This window comes from Staurois parvus, unplaced genomic scaffold (assembly GCF_062004578.1).
Source record: "Staurois parvus isolate SC_StPar_1 unplaced genomic scaffold, SC_StPar_1.0 ptg000230l, whole genome shotgun sequence".
Lineage (NCBI taxonomy): Eukaryota > Metazoa > Chordata > Amphibia > Anura > Ranidae > Staurois > Staurois parvus.
This window is the reverse complement of record NW_028318026.1, coordinates 5,275,608-5,302,431: the sequence shown is the minus strand read 5'-3', so window position 1 is coordinate 5,302,431 and position 26,824 is coordinate 5,275,608. Positions and strand designations below refer to the sequence as shown.

The 26,824-nt window shown below is 39.3% G+C and overlaps 1 protein-coding gene across 1 annotated transcript in view; it reads right to left on the bottom strand.

The window, feature by feature from the left end:
* Positions 1–26,824, bottom strand: part of CNGB3 (cyclic nucleotide gated channel subunit beta 3) — a 209,217-nt gene that overhangs the window by 12,659 nt on the left and 169,734 nt on the right. The window contains exons 16-18 of the mRNA XM_089679736.1: positions 19,421–19,539; positions 18,295–18,441; positions 5,495–5,672 (exon numbers count right to left, since the gene is read on the bottom strand). Of these exons, the coding sequence (XP_089535862.1) occupies positions 5,495–5,672; positions 18,295–18,441; positions 19,421–19,539 (444 nt within the window). The remainder of the gene's footprint in view (positions 1–5,494; positions 5,673–18,294; positions 18,442–19,420; positions 19,540–26,824) is intronic.

The window sequence follows — 26,824 nt, the reverse complement described above, 5'->3', positions numbered from 1 at the left end:
TCCACAGCTCACCCCTCTGCACCTAGAACATCACCCATCCAAAGCTCACCCCTCTGCACCTAGAACACCCTCCCATCTACAGCTCACCCCTCTGCACCTAACCCCCCCCCATCCACAGCTCACCCCTCTGCACATAGAACACTCCCCCATCCACAGCTCACCCCTCTGCACCTAGAACACCCTCCCATTCACAGCTTACCGCTCTGCACCTAAAACACCCCCCCCCCATCCACAGCTCACCCCTCTGCACATAGAACATCACCCATCCACAGCTCACCCCTCTGCACCTAGAACACTCTTCCATCCACAGCTCACCCCTCTGCACCTAAAACACCCCCCCCCCCATCCACAGCTCACCCCTCTGCACCTAAAACACCCCCCCCCATCCACAGCTCACCCCTCTGCACCTAGATTATCACCCATCCACAGCTTACCCCTCTGCACCTAGAACACCCTCCCATCCACAGCTCACCCCTCTGCACCTAGAACATCACACATCCCCCACCACAGATCTCACTGCTCAGCCAATCCGCTCCCCTCACTGCTTTTGCACATAGAATTTCTCCCTCCTCCCATCCACTCCTCTCACCCCTTAGCACCCAGCAGTCTCCTTCCTTCTTCTCCATAGAATCGCCTACAGTGCTGGATGTTCCAAAGCCCTTCTCAGGGACCTGCTTCTCCTCCACACAGAAGCCGATAAGGCTCTATTTGAAGGGTTTTTTTTTTTCTCCAAACAGATAGAAGCAGACTCCCTGCATTGCCTTCTGATAGATACAGGACCCAGATACAGCCTTGGTACCCACAGCAGCTGTCAGGAATGCAGCGCTGCAGGAGGGGGCCAGGTACACGTGGGAGATCAGGGCTCACAGATATCAGCAGAGGGAGATTGGTGCAGACACTGTGGAGGGAGGGGGGAAATGACAGAATGATGCCTTGTGTCTGTGTCTCTCCATTCAGCTAAAAGACGGTGGGGGGGGGGAAAGAAACCGTCTTTATATCGGCTTCAGGGAGAGACACAGATACAGGAGGACCAGTGGTACCCCCTATCAGCCCTGCTGGTAGATCCAACACTGCCCTTGATATGTATCATCCATGGGTGCAGTGTCTGTGGGAGTGCAGTGGGACCCTCCTCCCCGGGGCTTGTGAGCACCCTGTACTCATGGATGATACGCCACTGGGTCGTGGGATCAAATTCCGGCCCTGACAGTACTTCCCTCCTTCCAGGATGTTCCAGGTTCATGGCGAAACCTCGAGTTGAATTCTTTTGTTATTCTATGGCCATTAATGTTCTCAGTTTCCCAAAAATTCTCTTCCGGCCCATATCCTTCCCTTGGAACCAGATACTGTAATTTGTTCCTAAAAATCCTGGACTCTAGAATTTTCCCATACACTAACTCTGCTACATCTTGCACCTCAACAGGTGGAGAGGGTGGGGAAATGCTCCCAGAGAAGGGGTTTCCATGAACTGGTTTGAGGAAAGATACATGAAACATGGGGTGAATCTTCATACTGTCAGGAAGTTTTAAGTGAAAAGTGACTGGGTTAATTTGAGCTGAAATCTGGAAAGGTCTTACAACCTTTTGACCCAGTGTTGCAGATGAAATGTATTCCTTTCCATTTTTAGTTGATAGCTAAACTTTGTCACAAACATTAATGGTAGGAAGTGATCTGCAATGTCATCAGCCTTTTTTTTAACATTCCTGAGCCTCCTTTAAAGCCTCGGCCAGTTTCTCCTGAATGTCCTGCAATGTAGTTAATCTGTTGGTAACAGCAGGAATTGGAGCTGAGATATTGAGATCAGGAATAAAAACTTGTTGATTCCAGGTGTTTAGAAAATAGGACTTTGAGCAGTGGAGCTATGTTTAGAATTGTTATAAGCAAATTCTGAAGTTCACCCAGTCATCCTGACAAAACATTGAAGGTACTGCTCCAGAGTTTGATTTATAAACGATAACTCTGCTGCAAAAAATGTATATACAGAAAGTACTACCAATAATTAAAAAAAACAATTAGAAAAGTGTGTTATAAATACATAAAATTTTCAAACTCATCAACTAAGGTGTCACTGTGTTATATACAAATACATTTTTAAAATAAAGAAAGTCCCCAACAAAGTGAAAAAAATAAGTCCTTTAAATATTGTGCAAAACTGTTTCTCTTCCAAAAAAAGGTGCCAAATGGATCCATAACCAGGGCCGGTGCTCCCACTAGGCAAACTAGTCAGCTGCCTAGGACCCACTGCCTTTTATGTTAAAATTTGAAACACGAAATCATAAATGATAATTTAATAAATAATTATAAAAAATAATATAATAAATTTAATTCAATAATATAATCAAACCAAAAACACTGAAATCTGAAATAGAGCGCCAGTTCGCACATCACTGAGCAAAGTCGCAAAATCGTTTTCAGTGTCTGATGACGAATTTCCCCACGAATCATCACTCAATTCTGCAAGTGGTTCTGATTTACTATCGCTGTTCTCTAGCTGGTCTAAAACCGCTTTTGACCTAAAGGGACGTTTTTTGGACGCCATGGACTTTTCTCAGTTTCAAGGCAGTAAAAATGCAGGCAGGGCGCAGGAGAAAGCACTAGGGACAAAATGTATGTGAAATGTTTTGATACAGTAATGTTTTACTATGTGATTTTAGTGATTGTCACTTTTTAAATTTCCCACCGTTCCTTCCCCCGTACGTCCTGACGTCGCAGGGAACAGAACCCGTAGGACAGATGCCGGCATCGGCCGGAGGACATTGCCGGGGACACTGCAGGGGGGACATCGTGGGAGCGCAGGACATGGTAAGTGAAGAAGAGATCCCGGAGCAACGCTGCAAGGTATTCCCGAGTGTAGCTCAGGGTTACCGCTTGTGGTGCTGAAACTTTACCCCGAGCTACACTCGGGAATACCGCCAGGGAGGTTAATATTGGTGCTGGTGGCAACTTATGGCACTTATGTTTGCAAATTGAAAGGAATGTAGCAGTTTCATGTTTTGTTGAATTAATAGTTTCTACTTTTTTTTTCATTGTTCTTTTTTTTTGGAGGGGGGGGGGTGATGTGTGTGTGTTTGCAAGTAGCTGGTCTTGCCTAGGGCACGAAATAGTCTAGCACCGGTCCTCTCCACAACCTTCACCAAAAGAGAGTGCTAAGATGTAAGCTTACTAAATGTGTATGGCCCCTTAATTAAAGAGAAGTCATAGATAGAATGCCCATTGCCTAATATGGTTAGGTGCCACCGATGTACTTCTTTCTCCTTCACAGGACCGTCTCACCCCACTTACATTTAGGCTGCCACCTCCAGTCTTCAATGATAAAGGCTCAGTGGAAAGAGAGAACAAACAGCGCCCAACATAGTGTAGAAAATCATTTCATAGCCTTTATTGATCAGAATATTGCCCTTATATCTACCATAAAATGACTGCGCATTAAGAAAAACTCTCTAGCTGGCAAACAGTAATTACTTCTGGGTAGATTTTCCAGTGCGATGACATCAGCAAAATGGCTCCTTCCTATGCATGTTATGTTACAAAACATCTTCTGGGGCATGGACCTTTTTTTTTTAAAAAAAGTAACATGGTGAAATTTTATATTTTACATTTTTGTGTGTTATTTCTTATTGTGTTTGCAGCTAATTTCACTTTTTAAGTTACATTTTTCTTTGTATTATATAAAGAATTTTATTGGTCCTCTCAGTCTGACCATTAGACTGGGGATGAAAGGCTGATGACAGATTCATTGCAACATCTAACTCTCCAATTTCCAGAATTTTTAAGTAAACTGCACTTCTCTGTCTGAGAGCACATGATTGGGTTGTGATCTCAGCCCGGGGTACCTGGATCACAAGACTGCTTACCCAGAGTTTAACTTTAAAATTTCTGTAATGGATAGATAATATTTTGTGACGTCAATATAGGGTCAATGCAATCTCTAGTTCTAATAAGATAGGTCTGCTTTTCTCCATACAGCGTCATCTACCCACTTTACATCCAGTCTCAAATTGTAATTCTGCTGTTTACACAATGTGTCTTTACTCCTGCTGGATTTGTGAATGGCTATCCATCATCTTGGCTGAATGATGCATCTATCGACCTTTCTGAAGGAATGTATCACTAACAGCAAAATTATAATTTCCTTTTCATATAAAGCCTGTTTCCATGACCTTCCCCACAAGCCTGGTGACCTTGGGAGCTTACACTTTACAAAGTGTTAGTTACTTTGTGTCTCATGATGATAGCTTTTAAAAGGTGAGAAACAGAAATGTGAGCCGCAGCTTATGGTAGAGCTGTGGGTGGCCAAACACAACCTGTCTTGTTTGTCCTTTACAATACTATCAATTCTATTGAAAATCCTGCTGCTGTTATAAGATAACAATGCATATAATACATCAACGTCCATAAGTCACAAATGACTTTGTAGCTAATATGTAAAAGCAAAAATCTGTCCTGCATGGCCTTGTGCACATCTTTTAAAGTGTAGTGTCAATCACTGACAAGGAAAAAGGGGTCACAGCAGTCCAAACTGTGAAAAGACCCAGTAGAGGCCCAGAACCTATTCCACCCCCTGTCCTCCTACCCACCCACAAACATATTTATTGGCAACTAATGAAACTCAGCTATACAGAGATTAGAGACATGCTGTCTGAAGATGATTCATAATGAAGCTATATAGCATAGTTCCCAAATGCTCCCCATTTGGGGTACTGTATTGCTTTTGGAGCCAAATCTTTCTGTTCTTTTCCACTTGGTTCTCCCTATATTTGGCATAATGTACAGATGTCTTCCAAAAGTGTTAGACAAATGTAGAGTTTGCATGAAATGTATTGTATTGTATTTCTTAAGGAAGTGGAGAGTTAAAAAAGCCCACATCAGTTTACCCAAGCAATTTGTGCATAACAATTCCTCGTGGTCCATGTAATCTGAAGCACTGCAAGCAGCACTACAGGGGGTACACCCTTTTCCTAAATATTTTGTGCTGAAATGTGCTCCTCATTTCCATTTCAGGTGGTTAGGAGGTGTGATATAGGAAAGTACAGGAATGATTCTCCGTGCCTCTTGTAGGTTTAAAACCTTTTTCTTTGTGCAAAATTAAACATTTAGGGTGGATGGGTGCTTTGCCCAGCCATGGTTGAGGGAGTGAGGAATAAAATATGTGTGAATAAACCTATGGGTTTAGTAATAACGAGTTTGGAGAAATATAGTCAGATTACAGCACCAGTACTTTAACCACTCTGTAGGGTGGTTACACCAGAAATTAATATCAACGACAGAGTACCAATAATAACACCAGCAGTACAAACAATTAAGACACGTGTGTGAACTGAAGAATTAAAGTAATATGTAAAATGGATATCTGAGTATTGGCAAATAAAAGTGATCTGGATTGAATATTGATCTGTGCAACTTGGTGTATTCATCCTTAGATGAGAATCTCCCTTATGTTACACTTCCTTTAATACATAATCACTTGTATAATGATGTTCCATAGTTATGACCTTACCAGTCCCTCTCGTTGATTCTTCACTTTCTGTAGAAGACGTAATCCAGGTCTGTTAGCTGCAGCTGACAATATGGTTTTAAACAGTTTAGGTGTGTCTTGTTTTGGGGGTATGAGGAGAGCAAAGCCCCTGTTTACAACGGCTGGTTGTGTTGGTTTTCCCTTCTCCTTCAGCAGTTTCCTGCATATAAAAAAACGGCAAATTAAAATAAAGTAAGCAATTAAGTGATCTATATCCGAAGCAAGTATACAGAATCTAAAAAGTATATTGCACCAATATGATGAGAATTACTAAGTAGGATTAATAGGGTAATGATACAGGGGACACAATTGTTTCATTAGAATAAGCACAGTGGAAAAAAGTCAGCACTGATATATCTATGTAGCTTCTTCCTAAAAACGTACTGTAAGGTTAAGTGGCTTCTACCCAAACTGGCCCAGGAATGTGTATTTGTGTGCTTGTATGACTGCACTATGGAAGTTAGAGTGTAAGCTTCTCTGGTACAGAAATAACTTTCAATGATCTGCTCTATAAATCACTTCATAATAATTATATGAAACAAATGCAGTCCAGGGAGTCCAAGGAGTCTTGAGTTTCCACGAGTTCCAAAATACAGAGCTTCAGATAACTTTAAACTTACTTCTACTCCAATGTTAACTTAAAGGGTACGTGCGGCCTAACAATGAAATTCGATTTTTGTTCCATTTTGGTCTGTTAAATATATAATTCAAAGTATTTTGCTATATCTGTTTTGCATGTACAAAAAATATGTCTTGATCTTGTCAGAATTTCAGAGCTGCCCTGTGCACACTTCCTGTGCTATCTCATAGAGTCTATTTAGGTGTACCAATTGTTATTTTGGGGCTGCAAGTCATTTAGTGACCATGCATCGGAGATGAATACGTTTTGGGATGAATTGAGTAGTTTAGCAAAAGAAAACCGTCCACAGCATTGCTTCTGTGTTGTCAGTCCACAATAGGAAACTAGGAGCTGAATGCACTTATGTTTGACTAAGAGATCTTTAAAGGGTAAAAACATAGAGAAATGTGCATGTATTGCAGCGATGTACTGAGTATGTGTTTTTTTTTTTTTTAACCACCTTTTGACCGCAATACAGTATATTGCCGGCAGGCAACAGGTACAGGTATAGTTGCATACATGTACATGACCGGCCTTCTTCTGGGTTTGCTCACCCCCCTGCCAACCTGTGCTGTGATTGGGCACAGCATGAGTTTGGCAGCAGATTGCAGCCAATGATTTTGGCAGAAACATGCTGATTGTCTGTGTCCAATCATACACAGAACTCTGTGTACATAGGAACAGTGATCTGGCTGTTTCTTCTTGCATGAAAAGCAGGGAGAAAAAACAGCCAGATTAGTATATAAAAGCAGCACACATTACACTTGTTAGGCACACAGTTAACCCCTTGATTGTCCTTAGATGTTAACCCCTTCCCGATCTCTGTATTAATGTCATTAGCAACGTCAGTGCAAGTTAGTGACCCTCCCAGCCAGATTGCCCGCCACCCTATAACAGTCCCACTATAAGTCGCTAATCACCAGTATTACAGTATAGCTGCGTCAGAATATATACCACAGTTTGTAGACACTATAACTTTCATACAAACCAATTAAAATACACTTATTGGGATTTTTTTTATCAAAGACATGTAGCAGAATACATTTTGGCGTTCATTTATGAAGAAAATAGATTTTTAAATTATTTAAAATGATATGTTTTACACCGAAAGTTGAAAATATTGTTTATTTTTTCAAAGTTTTCTGTCATTTTTCATTTATATAATAAAAAACCCAGTTCTGATTAATACCACCACAAGAAAGCCCTATTTGTGTAAAAAAATGATTTAAATTTAATTTGCGTACAGTGTTGCATGACTGAGCAATTGCCAGTTAAAGTAGCACAGTGCTGAATAGCATAAAAAAATCCCTGGTCATGAAGGAGGTAAGTTGTTAAATTTTGCCTTGACATAGATTTATAGCAGGGCAAATCAGTGCAAAGCAACATATGCTGGCCTGAAAAGCTACGTATACTTACCTTTCCTTTGCTCCCTTGACTCAGCAGCCAGGAGAAGAGTGGAAGCTCTAACATTGTTCTTTCACAAGGTAACCTCCAACTCCTGAGTAGAAGGCTCTTTTCCACCCAGATTTGACGACTCTTGGTACATGAGCAATGCCAATTGACAAACACCAGAGGTGGTATGTGATTGAAAGGAGAGAGAGTCACATGTTCCCCCCCATACCTGGAGATTCTAATCATGTTTCTTTGCTCCTGGGGAAGGTGAGAAGGTGCTGCCAGTGGGGCTGGCAATAAAGTAAACCTATCGTTTTGCCCCGGATTGCCACACAGGAATATTTAAACCCAATATTTTATATTCCTGATTTGTGACTGGATGAAAACGTATCCTGTTCTCTTTGTAATGCTTCCTTTGTGTGAAATCCTTGGTGTTCCTGTCAGTCCCAGTTTTGGATCTATACACAAATGTTTTGCTTTTCGTTTCTATTTTAAACTGAATAGGTTGTTTACATAGGTGAGGGTTTACATATATTTTCACCGCTTCCGCCCCACCCTATAGTTATACTGCTATAGGGCAGCACGGGTGCGCAAAATCACATATATATACACGTGATTTAGCAGTTCCGAGTAGAGGGCGCGAACCCTACCTGCACCGTCAATTGCAATTTGTCAATCACCGGGTCCTGGCAGGCGATTTCTCGCCGACACCTGGTGAACTCCGAGTATCTCTGATGGGGAGGAGAGACCTGTGTATAGACAATACAGATCTCTCCTGTTAGCTCCTGCACACTGTTTTGTATGGCTCTGCATAGCCATACAAAGAAGTGTGCTTATAGTGAAACACATACACAGTAAAACAGCACACAGTTAACCCTTTGACCAACCCACATGTTAGCCCCTTCCAGCCCAGTGCCATTAGTACAGTGTCAGTGCTTTTTTATTAGCATTGATCACTGTATTGTCACTCGGAATGTCAGTGACAGAAAATCAGTTCCCCCCGTGTCAGAATGCCTGCCGCAGTCCCGCTATAAGTCACTGATCGCCTCCATTACTAGTAAAAAAAAAAAATTCCAGTATATTTACTGCCATTTGTAAACGCTATAACTTTCACATAAACAATTAATTTACACGTATTGGGATTTTTTTTTAGCAAAGACATGTAGCAGAATACATTTTGGCCTAAATTTATGACAACATATGATTTTTTTTTTTTACTTAACAAAAAGTAAAAGACAGTTTTTTTTCCTCAAAATTGTCAGTCTTTTTTTGTCTATAGCACAAAAAATAAAAAACCCGCACAGGCGATCAAATATCACCAAAATAAAGCTCTGTTTGTGGAAATAAAAAGGACGTAAATTTCATTTGGGTGCAGCGTTGCATGACCGTGCAATTGTCAGTTAAAGTAATGCAGCACCATATCGCAAAAAATGACCTGGTCAGGAAGGGGGGAGGGGAATCTTCTGGAGCTCAAGTGGTTAAAGCTGCGTTAACAGTATTGATGGAATGGAAGAACAAAGGGTAACAAAACTGCATTAGAACCCTTTGAATCTGGCTATATGTTACAATTCATCTGTTATTACCCATGGTATCTGGATTCTCCTGCATAAGTTTCCTTGGTGATTACAGTTCTTTCTCTAGTAGCAATACAACGTAAAACCTTATAATGTAAATGAATGAAACTTCCAATAGGATAGGACTCCCTTGAAATAGGATGTAATTGGGGGAACCTGGGAACTTCAGCAAATGTATTTTTCCATAGAAGAGAAATAAATAGGAACCAATAAGTGTTCAACCCACATTAATGGACTGACATTTTAATTTTTCAGCATGAGCATTAATGTAAGTGGATGTCAAATTTATGCTATGTTTAAATGCCTTTGGCCCTTAAAAGCCTAGGACTAGCATCTTAAGAGTCATGTTTAAATGCATAGCGTAACGTCACTATGTGGGCCTTTGAAACTTTTTCTCTGTCTTTCTGTATTCTTTGTACACAGGATTCCTAATGCCATTGAACTGGCATTCAAGGTGCAGTGAGATTGAAGGTGAGATTACAAATATTGATCTAAGCTTACTGAAGAAGATGGTGTGTGAAAGATTCAATCCATTCCCTTCCAACAAAAGGGAGCAGTTTATGGGAGATCATTGGTACATGTCCACATCAAAATAAAAGACCTGTACTTCCTATGATACAAATACACTATAAATGACAGTAGCATCAATTCACAACGTTGAATGAGCTATTTTACTTGCATTCATTATTTGCATGATATATTTCATATTAAAATAATCAATTCACAAAAATAAATATTGGATTGCTTGGAATTGTTATTTTTAATGAGTATTTTACTCCTGAAAGTGTCTATTTCTCATTAATTTGTATTTTTAAAAACTTTATTTTGCTTCCAATGATAAAGCCTAACTGTGCATTTTTAAAGAAAGGTGCTTCAGCCTGTGTTCCACCACTTTACTGCTGCCATACATCTAAAAGTGATGATTAATGGTTGTTTATCGAGTGTCATTTAAAAATAGCACTGTATTAAGCACGTTTGGACAGCCATTCTGCCAAATAATGCCTGTGAACCGAGCCATCCAAGTATGATTTGGATCATAGACTCTGTGTACAGAGCTGATCCAAAGGGCTCTATACCTTGGGATTGTTGGATTGGTCATAGAAAGACCATGGCAGCAGAAACTGACAAAGTTTAAGCCTTTCATCTTTTTTCTCTCATACACTTTTGATTTCCACCCTTCCTCTATGTGATCTACATCTCCCTTTTCCTGCACATCTGCATATTAACCACTTCATCTCCATCCTGCCACTGTATATGACCTGTACATTAACCCCTTCACCACCGCCTCCTGCTGTATATGACATGTATTCTTCACAAAGGGGGACATTTTGGAGGTGTTCATACTGTCCTGGCATTTTTATTTTACAGAAAATAAGGGAAAGGTTTTTTTCCCAAAATGTTTGGTCCCTTTTGCTTTATATTGTGAAAAATAAAAAAAAAAACTCAGTGATTGCTTAATACTACCAAACCAAAACTCTATCTGTAAAAAAAAAAAATTATGTAAACTTTAGTTTGGTACATTGTTGTCATTTGTCAGTCAAGGTATCACAGCACTGGAAACTGAAAAATGGCCTATTGTATTTTTTTATATTGTGTTAAAAGCTGGTAGAAATATAAAAGCAGCTCTGGCTGCAACACTCACATCCTCTCTGGTGTATTCCAGAGTATCTCTTCTCTGCCACAAGATGCCCTCAGTCTTCTGAGAGGCATCATTCAACCCATTAGATTGAGGACATAATGTGAGTGAAGGGTGTCATGGACCGACCACCCGAGGAAGCATCAGCATAGCACTTTGTGTTAACTGTGTGATGCAGTGATGCTCTTTGAATTATTAAAGCGACACTTATCTCTAGTTTTATCAAAAAATTATATTAAATATAAGTGCATATTCTTAACTCAAAAAATGACCTTTTATTGCTCTCAGACTCCTGCAGATCTCCAATTTCCTTTATCTTTTTGCTGCTGTGATCTGACTTTCTGTTAGACATAAGGGTGTCAAACTGTGGTCCTCCAGCTGTCACGAAACTACAAATCCCATGAGGCATTCCAAGGCTGACAGTTACAAGCATGACTTTCAAAGATAGAATCATGATGGAATTTGTAGTTCCTCAACAGCTGAAGGGCTGCAGTTTGACTCCTGTGTTTTAGAGGGTGGATACGATTTTTCTCCAAGGTCCCACAGTTTGAACGTAGCCACCCTCTTTTTCTTGCTCCCAAAATGAACTAGGGAGTATGGAATATAGACTACGGGAAGGTGCATAGAGCGTACTGAATTCTGCAGAATATGGTAATATAATTTATGATATATGTAGCAAATCTGTGCAATAATACCAAAACATATTTTAATAGTTAACATGCAAATGATGCATGTAACAATTATACCCTCAACTTCACCCTGTGCAGAGATTTTCTAGTTGGCAGGACAATAATCTAAGCACCAAAAGACTGAGAGTAATTGTCACTGGAGCAGGTTAATTGAGCCATTAACCCTTTATGCGCACAGAGGGTAGCTGCCAGCATGTGTGTTACCAAAAACATACATCTTTCACAGCGTCCACTGTTGCAATTCTGACCAATAAAATGTCTCTATCATTCACTGCAATGCCCAGACATGAATATAACAGAGTTGTATACTATAAAAGCTCCTTCAAAGAGGCAAAATTCTTCATTTCTAGACAGAGCATTCAGAGATTCAGCTTAGCATATTTAAATACCGTATGTCAAACAAGGGTGCGGAGCTGCTAATACAACTACTTTTTCCTGTCCCTCAAGAGGGTGTTGAAGATCTAACTTCATCCAATCAAATGGTCCAAAGGGGTGTGTTGGAGAGTATTTTATTACGCTCACCAGACACTTAAAGTTGTTTTAAAGGCTGAGGTTTTTTATCTTCATGCATTCTATGCATGAACGTAAAAAACCTTCTGTGTGCAGTTCCCCTTCCCCAGCCCCTGCTAATGCTTACCTGTGTCTTATTATCCTTCTAAGCATTGTAAATTAGACATTTTTGGTGTCTGACATCTTCTTCTGCATTAGTGTAGACACTTTTTAAGAAGGTAACTCGTTTCAGTAAGAGTTATGGAATATAAATTAGAGATGGCCTCTGAGAAATTTTTTTTTTTTTTTTTAGAAAATGTTTTATTATTGGGCTCTGGAAGTTTAGTTCTAGGTTGAAAACCAGACATACATGCTGTATGTGTACTACAAAAGCTGCTCTCTAAACTGTTTATGACTTGACCTTTTATGACAGGGCCCCATCAGCAGTCCTTGAGCCTGGCTGGTAGTGGTTAATGATACTTCTGCATTCTGTATAGCCTCTTTGCTTTTTGTCAAGAATATCTTAAACTGGCTTAAGCAAGGCCTTTCAAACATAGACATGAGATTCAAATCCAACTCTTTTTGTTACTGACTTTTGAGGAAAATAAAGTTGGCACGCTGTTTAGTACTACTCCCCCACTCTATTCACATTGCCAGATGTCACTATTGTCACAATGCATAATAATGAAAATTCTACTGGATTTGTGGAATAGACTCCAGTGTATAATATGCACCACTCGTGAAAAAATAAAAACACTTTGCACTAATGGTATACTGTACATTCAGGTGTAATGACACTGAATAGATTGTTTGCAATATAAGTTTTCCCCTAGGTTGGAACAGTGCATGGACAATGATTACAGCACCTAGTGTCTCCTGCAGGGGTGCAGGGTTCCTTCTCAATTGTGGCACTGCCAACTTTACTGAATTATTTACATATACATTTATTACAGGAGCCAATGCTTGGTGATTTGCCGGTGTATAGCCCTTTCTATATCATAAAAGCAGTAACAGTCACTTTTTTTTAGGTAATTAATTAGTAGATAAAACATTCAAGATAACTAATTCCATATATGCAATATTTGCAAAAATACTATCAGTTCCTTCTTTTGAGATTAAATGCATGACATTATCTAACTTTTAATGCTCAATTTCAAGTAAAAACCAATGAATATTTGCAGATTTAGATTCACTTTAGAGAAGAACTTGTGGATTTGTGAAAATCTAAACCAAGTCCTTTATGGCTTTTAATTATAGATACAAAATAGTCACTGTGGACTGTATACTGTATGAATAGAAAAAATTAGGGGTACTTTGAAATGCAATGCTCATGTGACAGAAAGGAGCTAAGAATCAGGGGACATCCTTTTATATCTCATTTTTAACAAATTATACATTATTATATTATTATTATACAGGATTTATATGGCGCCAACAGTTTGCTCAGCGCTTTACAATATAAAGGGAGACAATAAAGCAACAATACAGTTCAATACAAAAGGGATAGGAGGGCCCTGCTCCTTGGAGCTTACAATCTAGGACAATAGATGTCATAGAATAAAAATGTGCAGTATCTGAAGATATTTAAAATATAGCAAGGCAAAAGCAAAATACTGAATGGATGCATTAGATATAAAAGGTGAAAAGCAAGCAAGTTCAGCTAAATGGCCTTAAATAGGTTAGAACCTTTGTCAGGTTTTTGTTGCTGTTCCTGTTGTATCACACTTTCTATTTTTTCTGGTACAGTTGCCACCAGAAAAATAGGTAAGGAAAATCTTCCAATTGGATTCTAGTGACAGCTGTCTAAGACGTCCTTTCCATTTGATTTGTAAAATGTCCTCTTACTTTTTGTTGTTTCTGGTAAAGGAAGCTTAGGTAAAATTCCAAAACAGGGCAGAGACAGCATAAAAATGGACAGAAATTCCAATCCTCTACTTCTTCTTGTAGCTCTACAAGGGCCATCATTAAAATCCTGCAGTGCCAGTGACACAGTGCTCTCTTTGTAGATGGCATGTGCTCTATCTCTGATGTAAAATGGTTAATGTCAGTCAGTGACTTGCTACTAATGTATAATGTATATAGTCGATCATTCTGTTTTTATTTAGCATGGCAAAGCTTGGGGAAAGGTTAGAACCTTTGGCAAATTTTTATTGTTTTTATTTTTATTCTGCTAGGGAAATTAACCCTCTTGATTTGTCCTGTAACCATTCTAACTGAGAGTCAAAGTGAAAGAAAATCCAAAATAATTTTTTTTCCCATAACAGAGATAAAGAGGGGAATCTTCTAATGGGGACACTTATTCCAGGCACAAAAGGGAACATTCACAGCGGCTGGTATGCAGTGGGGTGTAGTGGGATGACAGCAGTGCCAATGTGCTAATCATGGTGCACTGTTCATTTTTTTTTTTATAATAAACTTTATTGAAATGTCACACAGTAACATTTCATTAGGTTTTATTGGTTGACACACGATTCAAAGTGGTGGATTTCCTCACACTATACTAATCTGGAAAAAAGTATAGCTTTTTTCAGCACATACTACTGCACAGTGGTGGTGTGAACCGGCCAGGTAGGAGACAAGGCATTCTGCCTTCTCCCGTGGTAGGGCTATGGTGAGACTGTGGTACCAACTGCACCTGGTGTGAATGTACCCTGAAACTAGGTTCAAATTATTGCAGGTTTGTGGACCACATTTGCGTGGGCACGGCAGTCCATTTATTTGGCTCCTGCTGTATTTTTAATATGCAGTGGCTGGGAAATCGCATGGTGCTTTTGTAGTAGACCTATGTTTTCATTATTCAGATGCTGTGAGACTACTGACATGCTACTGAGACATATGGATGATTGATACATATGCTACAGTGTCCTCCTTTTCTCGATCTCAGGGTTGGGTGGTATTGAGTATTGTACATTTGGTGGTCTGGTGGTGTTGCTCTTTCTTTTATAATGATTTTAATATTGATTCATAAATAAAGTATATGATCTTATGTAAATTGCCTCCTGCCGATAACGTCTGCCTTTTTTGGTAACAATTTTTTGTTCTGAATAATTTGTATACATATTCTTAACAAACAGTAAATACACTTTACAATAATCTCTCATTGACTTCTGCAGTAAAAGGCACTGTAGAGCAATTCATCTTCAAATTTCACAATAGAAGCAGTGAAGTCAGGTCCTAGCCCTACTATCTCTCCCCTCTTCCTGTGCACCTGCTCTTTGTTTATCATAGAGATTGAAAGGCTGGCAGGATGCCAGTACACAGAAAAAGTGAAAGCCCTAAAATTGTAGTAATTGGCTGAAAAAAGTTTAATAAAGAAAAATGAGAAAATGAAGGTAGTGGAGAACTCACGTCTACTGAGGTTGTGGATGATCACAGATGTGGTGTGTACGACCTAAGAACAATCACTTGTGGAGGCTACGTTTTTCTCCACACAGGACTTAGGAGGTTGCTCTTGATGCTCTGAGGAGACCCACATCAGGTAGTTCTTGTAGAACTTTGAAATGATCACATAGTGAGAGATGTAAAAAACTGTGGTGGAACAGGGGTGCCTGAATGGTACATAATAATAAATTAGGAAAGACATGGATTTCTTGATAAATTGAATTTTACTGAACACCAAAAAGAGCATTAGTTATGGCTAGTTGTATCCAAATGGTGTGGACACAGACAAGATATGCAGAGGACTTAAATCTTAGGATGAATTACTTCACTTAGAAGCTTTATGATGAATTCCTCCACAGTGGCTGCAGCTACAGAGTTTAATAAGAGCTTAATTTGCAATTTATTTATTGCCTGTTAAAAATATTTGAATATCCACAGCCTAGCCACAATTCTACTTTATGACAATATCAGTGAGCTGTGTGCAGCATTATATCAAGTGAATTGGATCTGTTCACCATCTAATTTTAATAATTGCTGATTTCACAATTACTTTTAATTACTTTAAATTTTTACCTACTGTACATAATGTATTCTCATTGTTTTGCATATACAGCTATACAATGATAAGCTAAAGGTAATAAAATGATACAAGCAAATAATGGATTGCTCTAATTTTCCTGTGATCTGAAATACAAAATCACACGCTGGCTGCCACAGGGGTGCATCCTTTTAATAAACTTGGTAATAGTAGTTTTATTACAGTGTAAAATTTCATTAATTGTATATTAATAGCAGATAAGCAATGAATGGTTTATGTCATCAGCAGACAATTTACTTATACACGTTTCCTATGGATAATGCACAAAAAGCTTTTACAAATAATTATTTAATAATTATATAATTATACATAACTTGATGTTATTGAATCAAAGCTCCCCTGCAGACTGGACTAACATAATTACTACACATCTGAAAATGTAGAGATAAGTAATAATACACATGGATCAGGAATCCTGGAAAACAGTGCTTAGGACATTAGGAGAAGAGGGCTCTATTTGAATAACGTAATGAGGTAACAAGTAATACAACTCAACCACTCAATGAACTGCTAATCAGATCAAGTGAAACAATGCAGCAGTGCTAAAGTCAAAAACTTCACTTAGTTTTCTTTAACCTTAGTTATCTGTAATCCACTGTAGACAGAATTCAGAGCATACCTCACATGTGTAGTGGGAGGGTTTCTTCCTAAAGACACTATTCTACAGTTTCCTTTCTTGTATCACCATTCAGATTTAAGCCCTGGTTCACACTCTGCAGGCTGGTTGCAGGTGTTCCCACACCCGCAGCCAAATTGCACTGCTCTTACGAGATGCATGGGGGCTTCCATTTATTCTTAATGCACCCCAGTGCATCATAACCTGCAGCACATTTGCAGGTGCAGGACCTGCAGGTAAATTGTATGGTCAAAATCAGCATTTTTAAAAAGGTGCATGCACCTTAAATATCACATGTTAGTATCTCAGTATCACATCTGAGCATCACCTAGGGTGTTCTGCAAGCAAATGCACTATGCGTGGGAACTCCCACTCCTCCAGTCTAACAACCACTCATCAAGACATTTTGATATTTGCATAACTACTCCCAAGAGTTAAATATAATAAGTGGAAAAAAGTTATGAATGTATGCGCTACCTAAATAATGGCTTTCACCACATAAACACACACACCATGACTCCGACTGACTTCTAATAATGTTAACAAAATTCCAGGCAACAAGTGAATGCTATCATTGAGCTACTAATGCTGTCCTTGAAGGATAGTTCACTCAAATAGCCTTAACCTGAATTCCCTACAATTTACAATCAACTCTATAATCTCTGACATTGTGCTCACTGTTGCATATACTATGTAACTATCCCTGCCCCATCTTGTAAAGCACCAATTACATTCAAACCTGCAAGGCAGGGTTAAATCTGACAAGCAGCTCTGAGACATGTCTTTGTTCTGGCATTTTTACATTACGTTTTTTGTATAGAAAGATAGCCAAGAGCCTGGTAACGGTGTGTTTGAGAAGTCCTCTCCTGCATTACAAACAGGGTACCTAAAAGCGTTTTCAGATAACCAGATGACCAATGGAATGGAGTGGAGTGAACTGCTATGCAGCGGTAATTGCTGGATGAAATGCTAAAGCTGGCCATATACTAGAAAAATGTTGTTAGAAAATCTTCGTTTTAAGAACGTTCGTTTGATTTTCCAGTCGTTAGTGGGGTAAAATCCATGGTAATTTTTGACTACAGTGAGAAGAAAACTCAAAGGAGCCGGATGAAACATTTTTCCCCGAACAAATTTCTAACAGTAAATGTGGTTTTTGTATGTGAAATTCCATTCACTCCAAAATCAAATGTTAAAAGCAAACAATTTTGTTAAGAAACTTTGAAAGACAATGGTCAAACGATCAAATGTACAGATGAGAATTTTCGTATGAATGTTCGTTCGAAAATCTACTAGCGCTAAAGCTCTGAGCAGATAGGATGTTCTACTCCCTGTATGCATATCAACTTTTTATTTTCACTGGAATATACTTTTTAAGCCAAGCAGACATAAAGCAAGTCAGCGTGTCTGGTTTAGGAGAACAACTAATTTGCACATTATTATTATTATTATACAGGATTTATATCGCGCCAACCGTTTGCTCAGAGCTTTACAATATAAAGGGAGATAATAAAGCAACAATACAGTTCAATACAAGAGGGTTAGGAGGGCCCTGCCTCTGGAGCTTACAATCTAACATCAGCTGCACTTCCAGCATCAGCAAATTTAAGAAACAAGTTATTATGTTATATTTAAAGATTTGAATATCAATACCTTTAGAAATTGCTGCAACATTTAGTTTAGACAGGTATTATTTTAATAAGGACTTCCAGACCTACATCATGATAAAGAACCACTTATTGAGAGCTTGAGGGGTTTCCTATTATTTTTAGAAAACAGTTAAAATCTTACTTGGCTTTCTTTGTCAGCAGTTTGTTCGACTCTGGATAGTGGACCAGAATTTCATTGAGACTTTTCTTATCTAAAATGAAGAGGTTAGCAAACCCATGTGCCGCCACGTTTGCCGTTCGCCTATTTCCTCCTCCAGCAGCCAGCAGGCTGAAATAGATTCAAGTTTATGGTTAACCTCAAATTTGTTTTAAAAAATGTGGGACAGGAGGGTACTGCTAGTCGTTCTAAGTAATACGACTGACAACATGTCCTACCAGAGTTCCCTATTGCCAATGCTTTAAAATTTTTCTCTGACAACAAGAAATGTTGTTCTCACCAGTCACAGGAAGGGACATTTTAGCAAGCATGATAAAAAGTACTCTATTATACTCTATGTATAACACTTCTTACTGCTCTACACCTGAAGAGTCAAAAGTACATGGGGAGAGCAACTGCTCCTGAGACAACAAGGCTTGGTGGTGGCACTACAGTTGATGCTCACCAAGCACCAGTAAATGAATAGGGGGCTTTCACATGATATTTGTGAGTATTAGAAGACTTCAACTTTTGCCACTTCTTAACACTCAAGAATTACAACTGAAGGTCCCACAAATAAAACATTCTAGGCTTAGTGGCATCTAAATTGTTCCATAGATGATTACACGCAAATAATAAAGGCCAGAAAACCACATTCCCAGATCTTTCTCATGGCTGCCTCTGGGAATTGGCTGAAGATGTAATTTGACTAAAAGGCATTGGCAATGGGTAGACAAAATATATATAACATCTTATACTGCCCAATGTTTCACGCTACTAAGATCTCTATTGAGAACCTGAGAATGATCCTAGTAAAGCTGTGCTGTAAAGATGCATCCATGCCTAGCTATTTGAAAGCAACAGACGTATAAACTTTGTCAAGCTGTTGGCAAGTTGAACCATACTGACACCTCAGGGGCTCTGTTGGTAAGATATCTTGTCTCCTGTCTCATCCACTTACTGTGGCCATTAAAAAACAAAATGATAGTCTCACACCCAGTCAAAGCTGAAATATTAGGATCTGTCTTTCAAGGAGTGAGTTGCAATGTATCATACAGAGTAATTATATTTTTAAAGTCTATAAAGTGTTTACTATGAAATTAAACTAAACCTGATTTCTCCAAACACAGCTCCAGCTTTCAGTGTAACCAGAACTTTCTTGTCATCGGGTCCACCTAGAACTTGCACAGCACCTTGCTTGATTATGTACATCTCTCTTCCAATTTCTCCCTGCATTAGAAAAAAAACAGTTCAGATACATTTCTGTATATTAACACAGAAGAATAACAGAAAGACTACTAGCTAGAGACTACTATAGAATTGTAAAATTGTGACTAGCTATGAAACAGTGGCTTGCAACCAGTTAGACTTCAGGATCCTGAAATGTGGTATCTGAAATCAATTGGGTAAGTAGATTTCAATGCTGTAACTCAGCCACCGGAGTTTTTGGAATCAGTGATTTGGCACATTCTCTTCTGTCATTTTATTTAAGAATAGTGTATTTTTGGTCACAATAATTAATATGTGATGGAGTAGGGTTATGGAGGTAGCCTCCCTGACGGTATTCCCGAGTGTAGCTCGGGGTAAAGTTTCAGTACCAAAAGCGGTAACCCCGAGCTACACTCGGGTTTACCATGCAGTGCTGCTCCGGCATCTGTTCTTCACTTACCTTGTCCTGCGCTCCCGCGATGTCCCTCCTGCAGTGTCCAAGGCAATGTAATCTGGTGGATGCCGGCATTTGTCATCTGGGTTCCATCCCCTGCGACGTCGGGGACGGAACTGGCGGGAAATTTGAAAATGACAAAAAGTGACATTCACTAAATACACTAAAATCACATAGTAAAACATTACTGTATTAAACCATTTCACATACATTTTGTCCCTAGTGCTTTGTCCTGTGCCCTGCCTGTATTTTTACTGTTCTTTCTGCCTGGAAACTGAGAAATGTCCATGGCGTCCAAAAAGCGTCCCTTTAGGTCAAAATCGGTTTTAGACCGGCAAGAGAACAGCGATAGTAAATCAGAACCACTTGCAGAATTGAGTGATAATGATTTGTGGGGAAATTCGTCATCAGACACTAAAAACGATTTTGCGACTTTGCTCGGTGATGTGCAAACTTGGTGCTATATTTAAAATTTCTGTGTTTTTGGTTTGATTATATTATTGAATTAAATTTATTATTATTATTATTATTATTATATTATTATTTTTTATGATTATTTATTAAATTATAATTTATGATTTCGTGTTTCAAATTTTATCATACCCGGGATGTTTACTAGACTCTTGTTCGGACAGATTTCAGTGAGTTATTCCTAAAATTACAGGCCTACAATAAAAAAAAAATACATATTTCCATGCAAAAATATGTACAGCTTTGAGCACAGAAATATGGACATAATCAGACCATTAGGGAGGTTAAAGCGGAGTTCCAGTTGATTTAAAAAAAGCATAAAAGTCAGCAGCTACAAAAACTGTAGCTGTTGATTTTTAAACTACAGACATTCACCTGTCCCATGATCCAGTAGTGTCCTCACCATGGCTGGTTTCACCAGCCGTCTTCTTTCCCCGGTGCCGGCATGTTCAGTGTGGGCATCTGGCTGTGACAGCTTGCAGGTTCACATCCGGGTGCCCACTGCGCATGCACGAGTAGTGCTGCGCTTTGTAAATGGTCCCATAGTCTTCTGGGACCTGTCACATATCCCAGAAGACTACGGGGAAGGGGGGGAGGACAACTTCCACTTCCGATCGCCTTAGGTGATTACAGCGGACTTGGGAGCTGGTACCTGTCAAATTCGTGTACCCGCTCCCCAAAGGTGCCAATCCTTAATGGGGAGCGGGGGACAATGCATTAAAGTGGAACTTCCTCTTTTGGGTGCAGCTCAGCTTTAAGTTAAAGTGGTTGTAAACCTCAGGCATTAAATATGAGCAAAGCATATCCCTTTATAGTGTGTACTTGTCTCAATTCAGAGCACTATGTGTCATTTCTGTCTGCTGCTTTCTTCCTCTGCTATCAGCACAAATCACTTCTGACTAGTTTTCCTGACACCAAGAGAAAAATGGTGATGGGGAGGGACCTCCAGCAGACTGATAGCCTCAGCTCTATTTCTGTGAGCCATGTGGAGGGGGTGTGCTTCCTCCCTCCAGTTAGCTCTCAGAGCTGTCCTCACTGAGCTCTGCACAGTGTAATTTCAGCTCTCCGCCTCCTTTCTTCTGAACTCTGACAAGCTTTGTAAATTCTGCACTTTGAACAGATATAGAGAAAAGAAGACTGCAGATAAACTGGTACAGCTTATGTAGGAGGATTTGTTTCATCTCTGTGTATCACCTGAGGCCAGTCACTTCATTTGGTATTTGTGAGGGTTCACAACCACATTAGGTTTTAGAGCTAGATTCAGATTCAGGAAAATGGTTTGTTTCATCCTAAAGATTAATTTTTACCACCCAAAATAACTACTGTATGTGAATGAACAATGAAGCTGAAACAAGGCTTTTCTTGCTCTGGTATCTTTTCAAATGAAACGTGGAAAAACTAATACCTGCCACTGAGGCAGCACAGCCATCCAGGACTGTAAGAACACCTGATATGAGCCTGGTTGTTCTGGGTCAGTAACTCAAAGCAGCAAAACAAAGACAGGGAACAGAATAAAGCCTGAATGATAAAGTCCCAGAACATACATCTGCAAAAACAGATCAGCAATGGCAGGATTTATCTGTAGGCATTACATTATTATTCAGTGCTTGTCACCTTGATGCATACATACTTTATGTTGAAATTTGAATGTCTTTCTCACTTGTACTGTATATTTGCTATTGTTGTAGGTTGTGCATCACCCTTTCATTTCTTTACCTCTTCTTTGTGTTTATTCTTATAATAGTTTTTATAATATGGAAATTAAGGGAGATGTATGGGGTATATAAAAAACAAACATATATACTCACCCCCCAGCAGGCTCTAAGCCCAAGAACTGAATGATCACAAGACCACTGATGATCAGTCATAACGAAGAGCAGTGACTGTTAGTCATCACTCTCTGCTGTGCCCCTCCAGGGCTCACTGGAGTGTGGGGCAGGCACAGCTGGCTTTGTTTCTCACTCGTGCTGAGAGCCTGAGCCAGCTGTTAATTAGGCAGGTGGGTGGATCCTGACAATAAGGTCAGGCTTCCAGAGCCTGGAGCAACTCTGTGACAACAGCCAACAGTAGGCTTTACATAGTTAGTCTGGCTGAAAAAAGACAAAAGTCCATCCAGTTTAACCATTAAAAAAAAAGTTATAATCCTATATCCATAGTTGATGCAGAGTAAGGAAAAAAAAAAACAGCAAAGCATGATCCAATTTGCTCCTGCAGGGAAAAACATTCCTTCCTGATCCCCCGAGAGGCAATCGGATATTCCCTGGATCAACTTTACCTATAAATGTTGGTATCCAGTTATATTCTGTGTATCCAACAAAGAATCCAGGCATTTTTTGAAACAATCCACTGAGCTGGCCAGAACCAACTCTTCAGGGAGTCTATTCCACATTCTCACAGCTCTCACTGTGAAGAAACCTTTCTGTGTTTGGAGACTAAATTTCTTTTTCTCCAGATGTAAAGAGTGCCCCCTTGTCCTCTGTGATGACCTCAGGGTGAATAGCTCTACTTCGAGTTCAGTTTTTTTGTGAATTGGTGCCCAAAATTGAACTGCATATTCCAGATGAGGTCTTAATAATGATGTGTACAGGGGTAATATGATATCTCTCTCTATGGAGTCTATACCTCTTTTAATACAAGAGAGGATTTTGCTCGCTTTAGAAACCGCAGTTTGGCATTACATGCCATTATTAAGCTTGTGATCTACCAGAACTCCCAGATCCTTCTCCACCATTGATTCCCCCAGTTGTACTCCCCCTAGTATGTATGATGCATGCATATTCTTAGCCCCCAAGTGCATAACCTTACATTTATCAACATTAAACCTCATTTGCCACATAGTTGCCCAATTAAACAGTGCATTGAGGTCGGCTTGTAAATTGAAGACATCCAGTAAAGACGTTATTCCACTGCACAGCTTGGTGTCTGCAAAGACTGAAATGGGATTTTTAATCCCAGACCCTATATCGTTTATAAATATAAACAGAGGGCTTTAGCCCACTGTTGGCTAATTCTGGGTCACAGGAGAGCAAAAGCAAAACACGTAGTTTTACTGACAATATATTACTGTTCTTTATTCTCTTATGTACTGGATGTTATTGCAGGTAAAATAGCAAAATGAATCGTAGTGAATACAGTGAAGCTGTGTTCCCTTTGAACACCCAATCATGTTATAGCAAAATTCCAATGCCTAAAAAATTTCCCACATGTGATTGTGCATTTAAACTGAACATACTGTACAATTTTACATTTCTAGCTGAGCAGCCTGTTTTCCATTGAATATTCCACTGACTTCCCATTACTCAAGGGTATGAACAGAAAGATCTCTGCACCTGAAATCTTTGATCTTCTCCGCCCCCTCCCCCACCTGTAAAAATTACAAGGTGGCCACAGTCTTTCTGATAATAATAAACTTTATTTCATATAATGCCTTTAAAGGAACCTTCTCAAAGTGCTTTACAAAGAAAACACAAGAAATACACAGCATGAAACAAAGGAAAAAAGGGCAATTAAGTGAAAGTTTGTGTAAAGAAAGACATTTTTAGATTTGGTTTGATTGAGTTTAGAGAAGATGACTCTGATGTTCCGTGGAAGTGAATTCCACAGTTTTGGAGCATAGCAGGAGAAGGCTCTGTCTACCATCAAGTGTAGGAGAACAGGGGAGACACACAGGAGACCAGAATTTGAGAAAAGGAGGTTACGGGGGGGGGGGGGGGTAGATAAAAGTTAAAAAATGAAAAAGTCCATCAGATAAAAGTTCTGATGGACTTTTTCATTTCACTTTCATTCCAGAGAATTCAACACAGAAATGAGACTACTTTTCCTTAATTAGTTATGGGTGATGCATTCGGTTAAACCGATACATTCAGACAGAAAAAAAAAACTTTTAACAAAAAAAAGATAAATGTTCAGGCAATTTTGTAGTTTAGCTTTGTGGCAAATACAGTAGAAAAAATGGGAAAAGAGTGATGATTAAACAAGGGAGCAGTGTGAAAGGCACATAATCAGTTAGGTCAGGAATGTCATGCCTTCTCTGTGCGGGTCCTCTAGATGTCAGATAACCATTTCATACACTTTTCATTTTTCAAATAATGATGGAATTGCTGCCTCGGTCTTGAGCTGGTAAATTGTGTTTACTTATTGTTAGATAATATATACTGTTAGAATTCCAGAGTGGTTTTCTTCTGTATATCTAAATCATAGCTGCTATGGCTCTTAAATGATTATATCTTGTCTCCTAAATGAAGACATTTGCAGTTGGTATTCATGTTGTTTTGAAGGTTAAAGCTTTCATTTGTTAAATGCACTTTCCAAAGCTGTCAAAGCAGAAAACAGATGTCTGCATAAAAGCCTTTATTTTGGTGTTTCCCATATTTTTGAAGGAGTAATTTTAACAAATTGTTTTAGAGTGCACACCTAATTCATACAGCACAAGGAGTCATTATTCAAAATAGAAAATAAATAAAATGCAATATTTATATAGCAAAAAAGTTACGCTACCATGACTGGATATTTCTTTTATGTAAACCTTGACATAGTTGTCCTATAAACTAAAATGGAGGTGGCATTAATGACCAGTGTGCAAATTTAGCACAACATATCACACATTACCATTTTTTTAAATTTTTTTTACATGAAACAATAATGTGTATGTTCACCTTTTCACAAAAAAGAAATGGTGAAAATATACAGTGTGTGTATGTATATATATGTACACACTATCTATATTATGTGCACACTCTTAAGAATGTGGACATAATGTGCCAATATGGGACAAAAAGACAGAGCCACAGGCCAAAATCCAGTGAGGCACATCCACAATGGGAAAAGACACAAAGCTTGAAAGGATGGATAGCACCAGCAAGTAAAAACTATTATCTATGCAGGTAACCAGGTGTCCCCCCAAAAAAATCTCTAACTGTGTCTGAAAAAAGACCACAGAAGACACATCAGTGTAAAATTGGCCAGCACGTAGGCAGGTTTAATGCTGCAGTGTGTTTGCCAACTTATAGGTGGCACTGTGTTGTATCTTCCGGCTGGCTGGAGCTCATAAGGGACTAAGTAGTCCCCTGTTATGGCCTTCAGGTGTCCATCTTGGGGAAGGAAGTGCCTGTTATCAGCACTGAAATACCTTTAGATTTGGGTGGCCATTTTGGCACGCAATGATATACAAGTGAAACTCGAAAAATTAGAATATCGTACACAAGTTCATTTATTTTAGTAATGCAACTTAAAAGGTAAAACTAATATATGAGATAGACTCATTACATGCAAAGCATAGTTCAATCCGTAATTTGTCATAATTGTGATGATTATGGCTCACAGCTCATGAAAACCCCAAATCCACAATCTCAGAAAATTTGAATATTACATGCAATCAATAAAACAAGGATTGTACATAGAACAATATTGGACCTCTGAAAAGTATAAGCATGCATATGTACTCAGTACTTGGTTAGGGCCCCTTTTGCAGTAATTACTGCCTCAATGTGGTGTGGCATGGAAGCTATCATCATGTGGCACTGCCGAGGTGTTATGGAAGACCAGGATGCTTCAATAGCGGCCTTCAGCTCTTCTGCATTGTTCGGTCTCATGTCTCTCATCTTTCTCTTGGCAATGCCCCATATATTCTCAGGTCAGGCAAGTTTGCTGGCCAATCAAGCACAGTAATCCCACGGTCATTGAACCAGGTTTTAATGCTTTTGGCAGTGTGGGCAGGTGCCAAGTCCTGCTGGAAAATGAAGTCAGCATCCCTATAAAGCTCGTCTGCGGAAGGAAGCATGAAGTGCTCCAAAATCTCCTGGTAGATGGCTGCATTGACCCTGGACTTAATGAACCACAGTGGACCAAAAACAGCAGATGACATGGCTCAATTTTTGGTGCCCAAAATTGAACTGCATATTCCAGATGAGGTCTTAATAATGATGTGTACAGGGGTAATATGATATCTCTCTCTATGGAGTCTATACCTCTTTTAATACAAGAGAGGATTTTGCTCGCTTTAGAAACCGCAGTTTGGCATTACATGCCATTATTAAGCTTGTGATCTACCAGAACTCCCAGATCCTTCTCCACCATTGATTCCCCCAGTTGTACTCCCCCTAGTATGTATGATGCATGCATATTCTTAGCCCCCAAGTGCATAACCTTACATTTATCAACATTAAACCTCATTTGCCACATAGTTGCCCAATTAAACAGTGCATTGAGGTCGGCTTGTAAATTGAAGACATCCAGTAAAGACGTTATTCCACTGCACAGCTTGGTGTCTGCAAAGACTGAAATGGGATTTTTAATCCCAGACCCTATATCGTTTATAAATATAAACAGAGGGCTTTAGCCCACTGTTGGCTAATTCTGGGTCACAGGAGAGCAAAAGCAAAA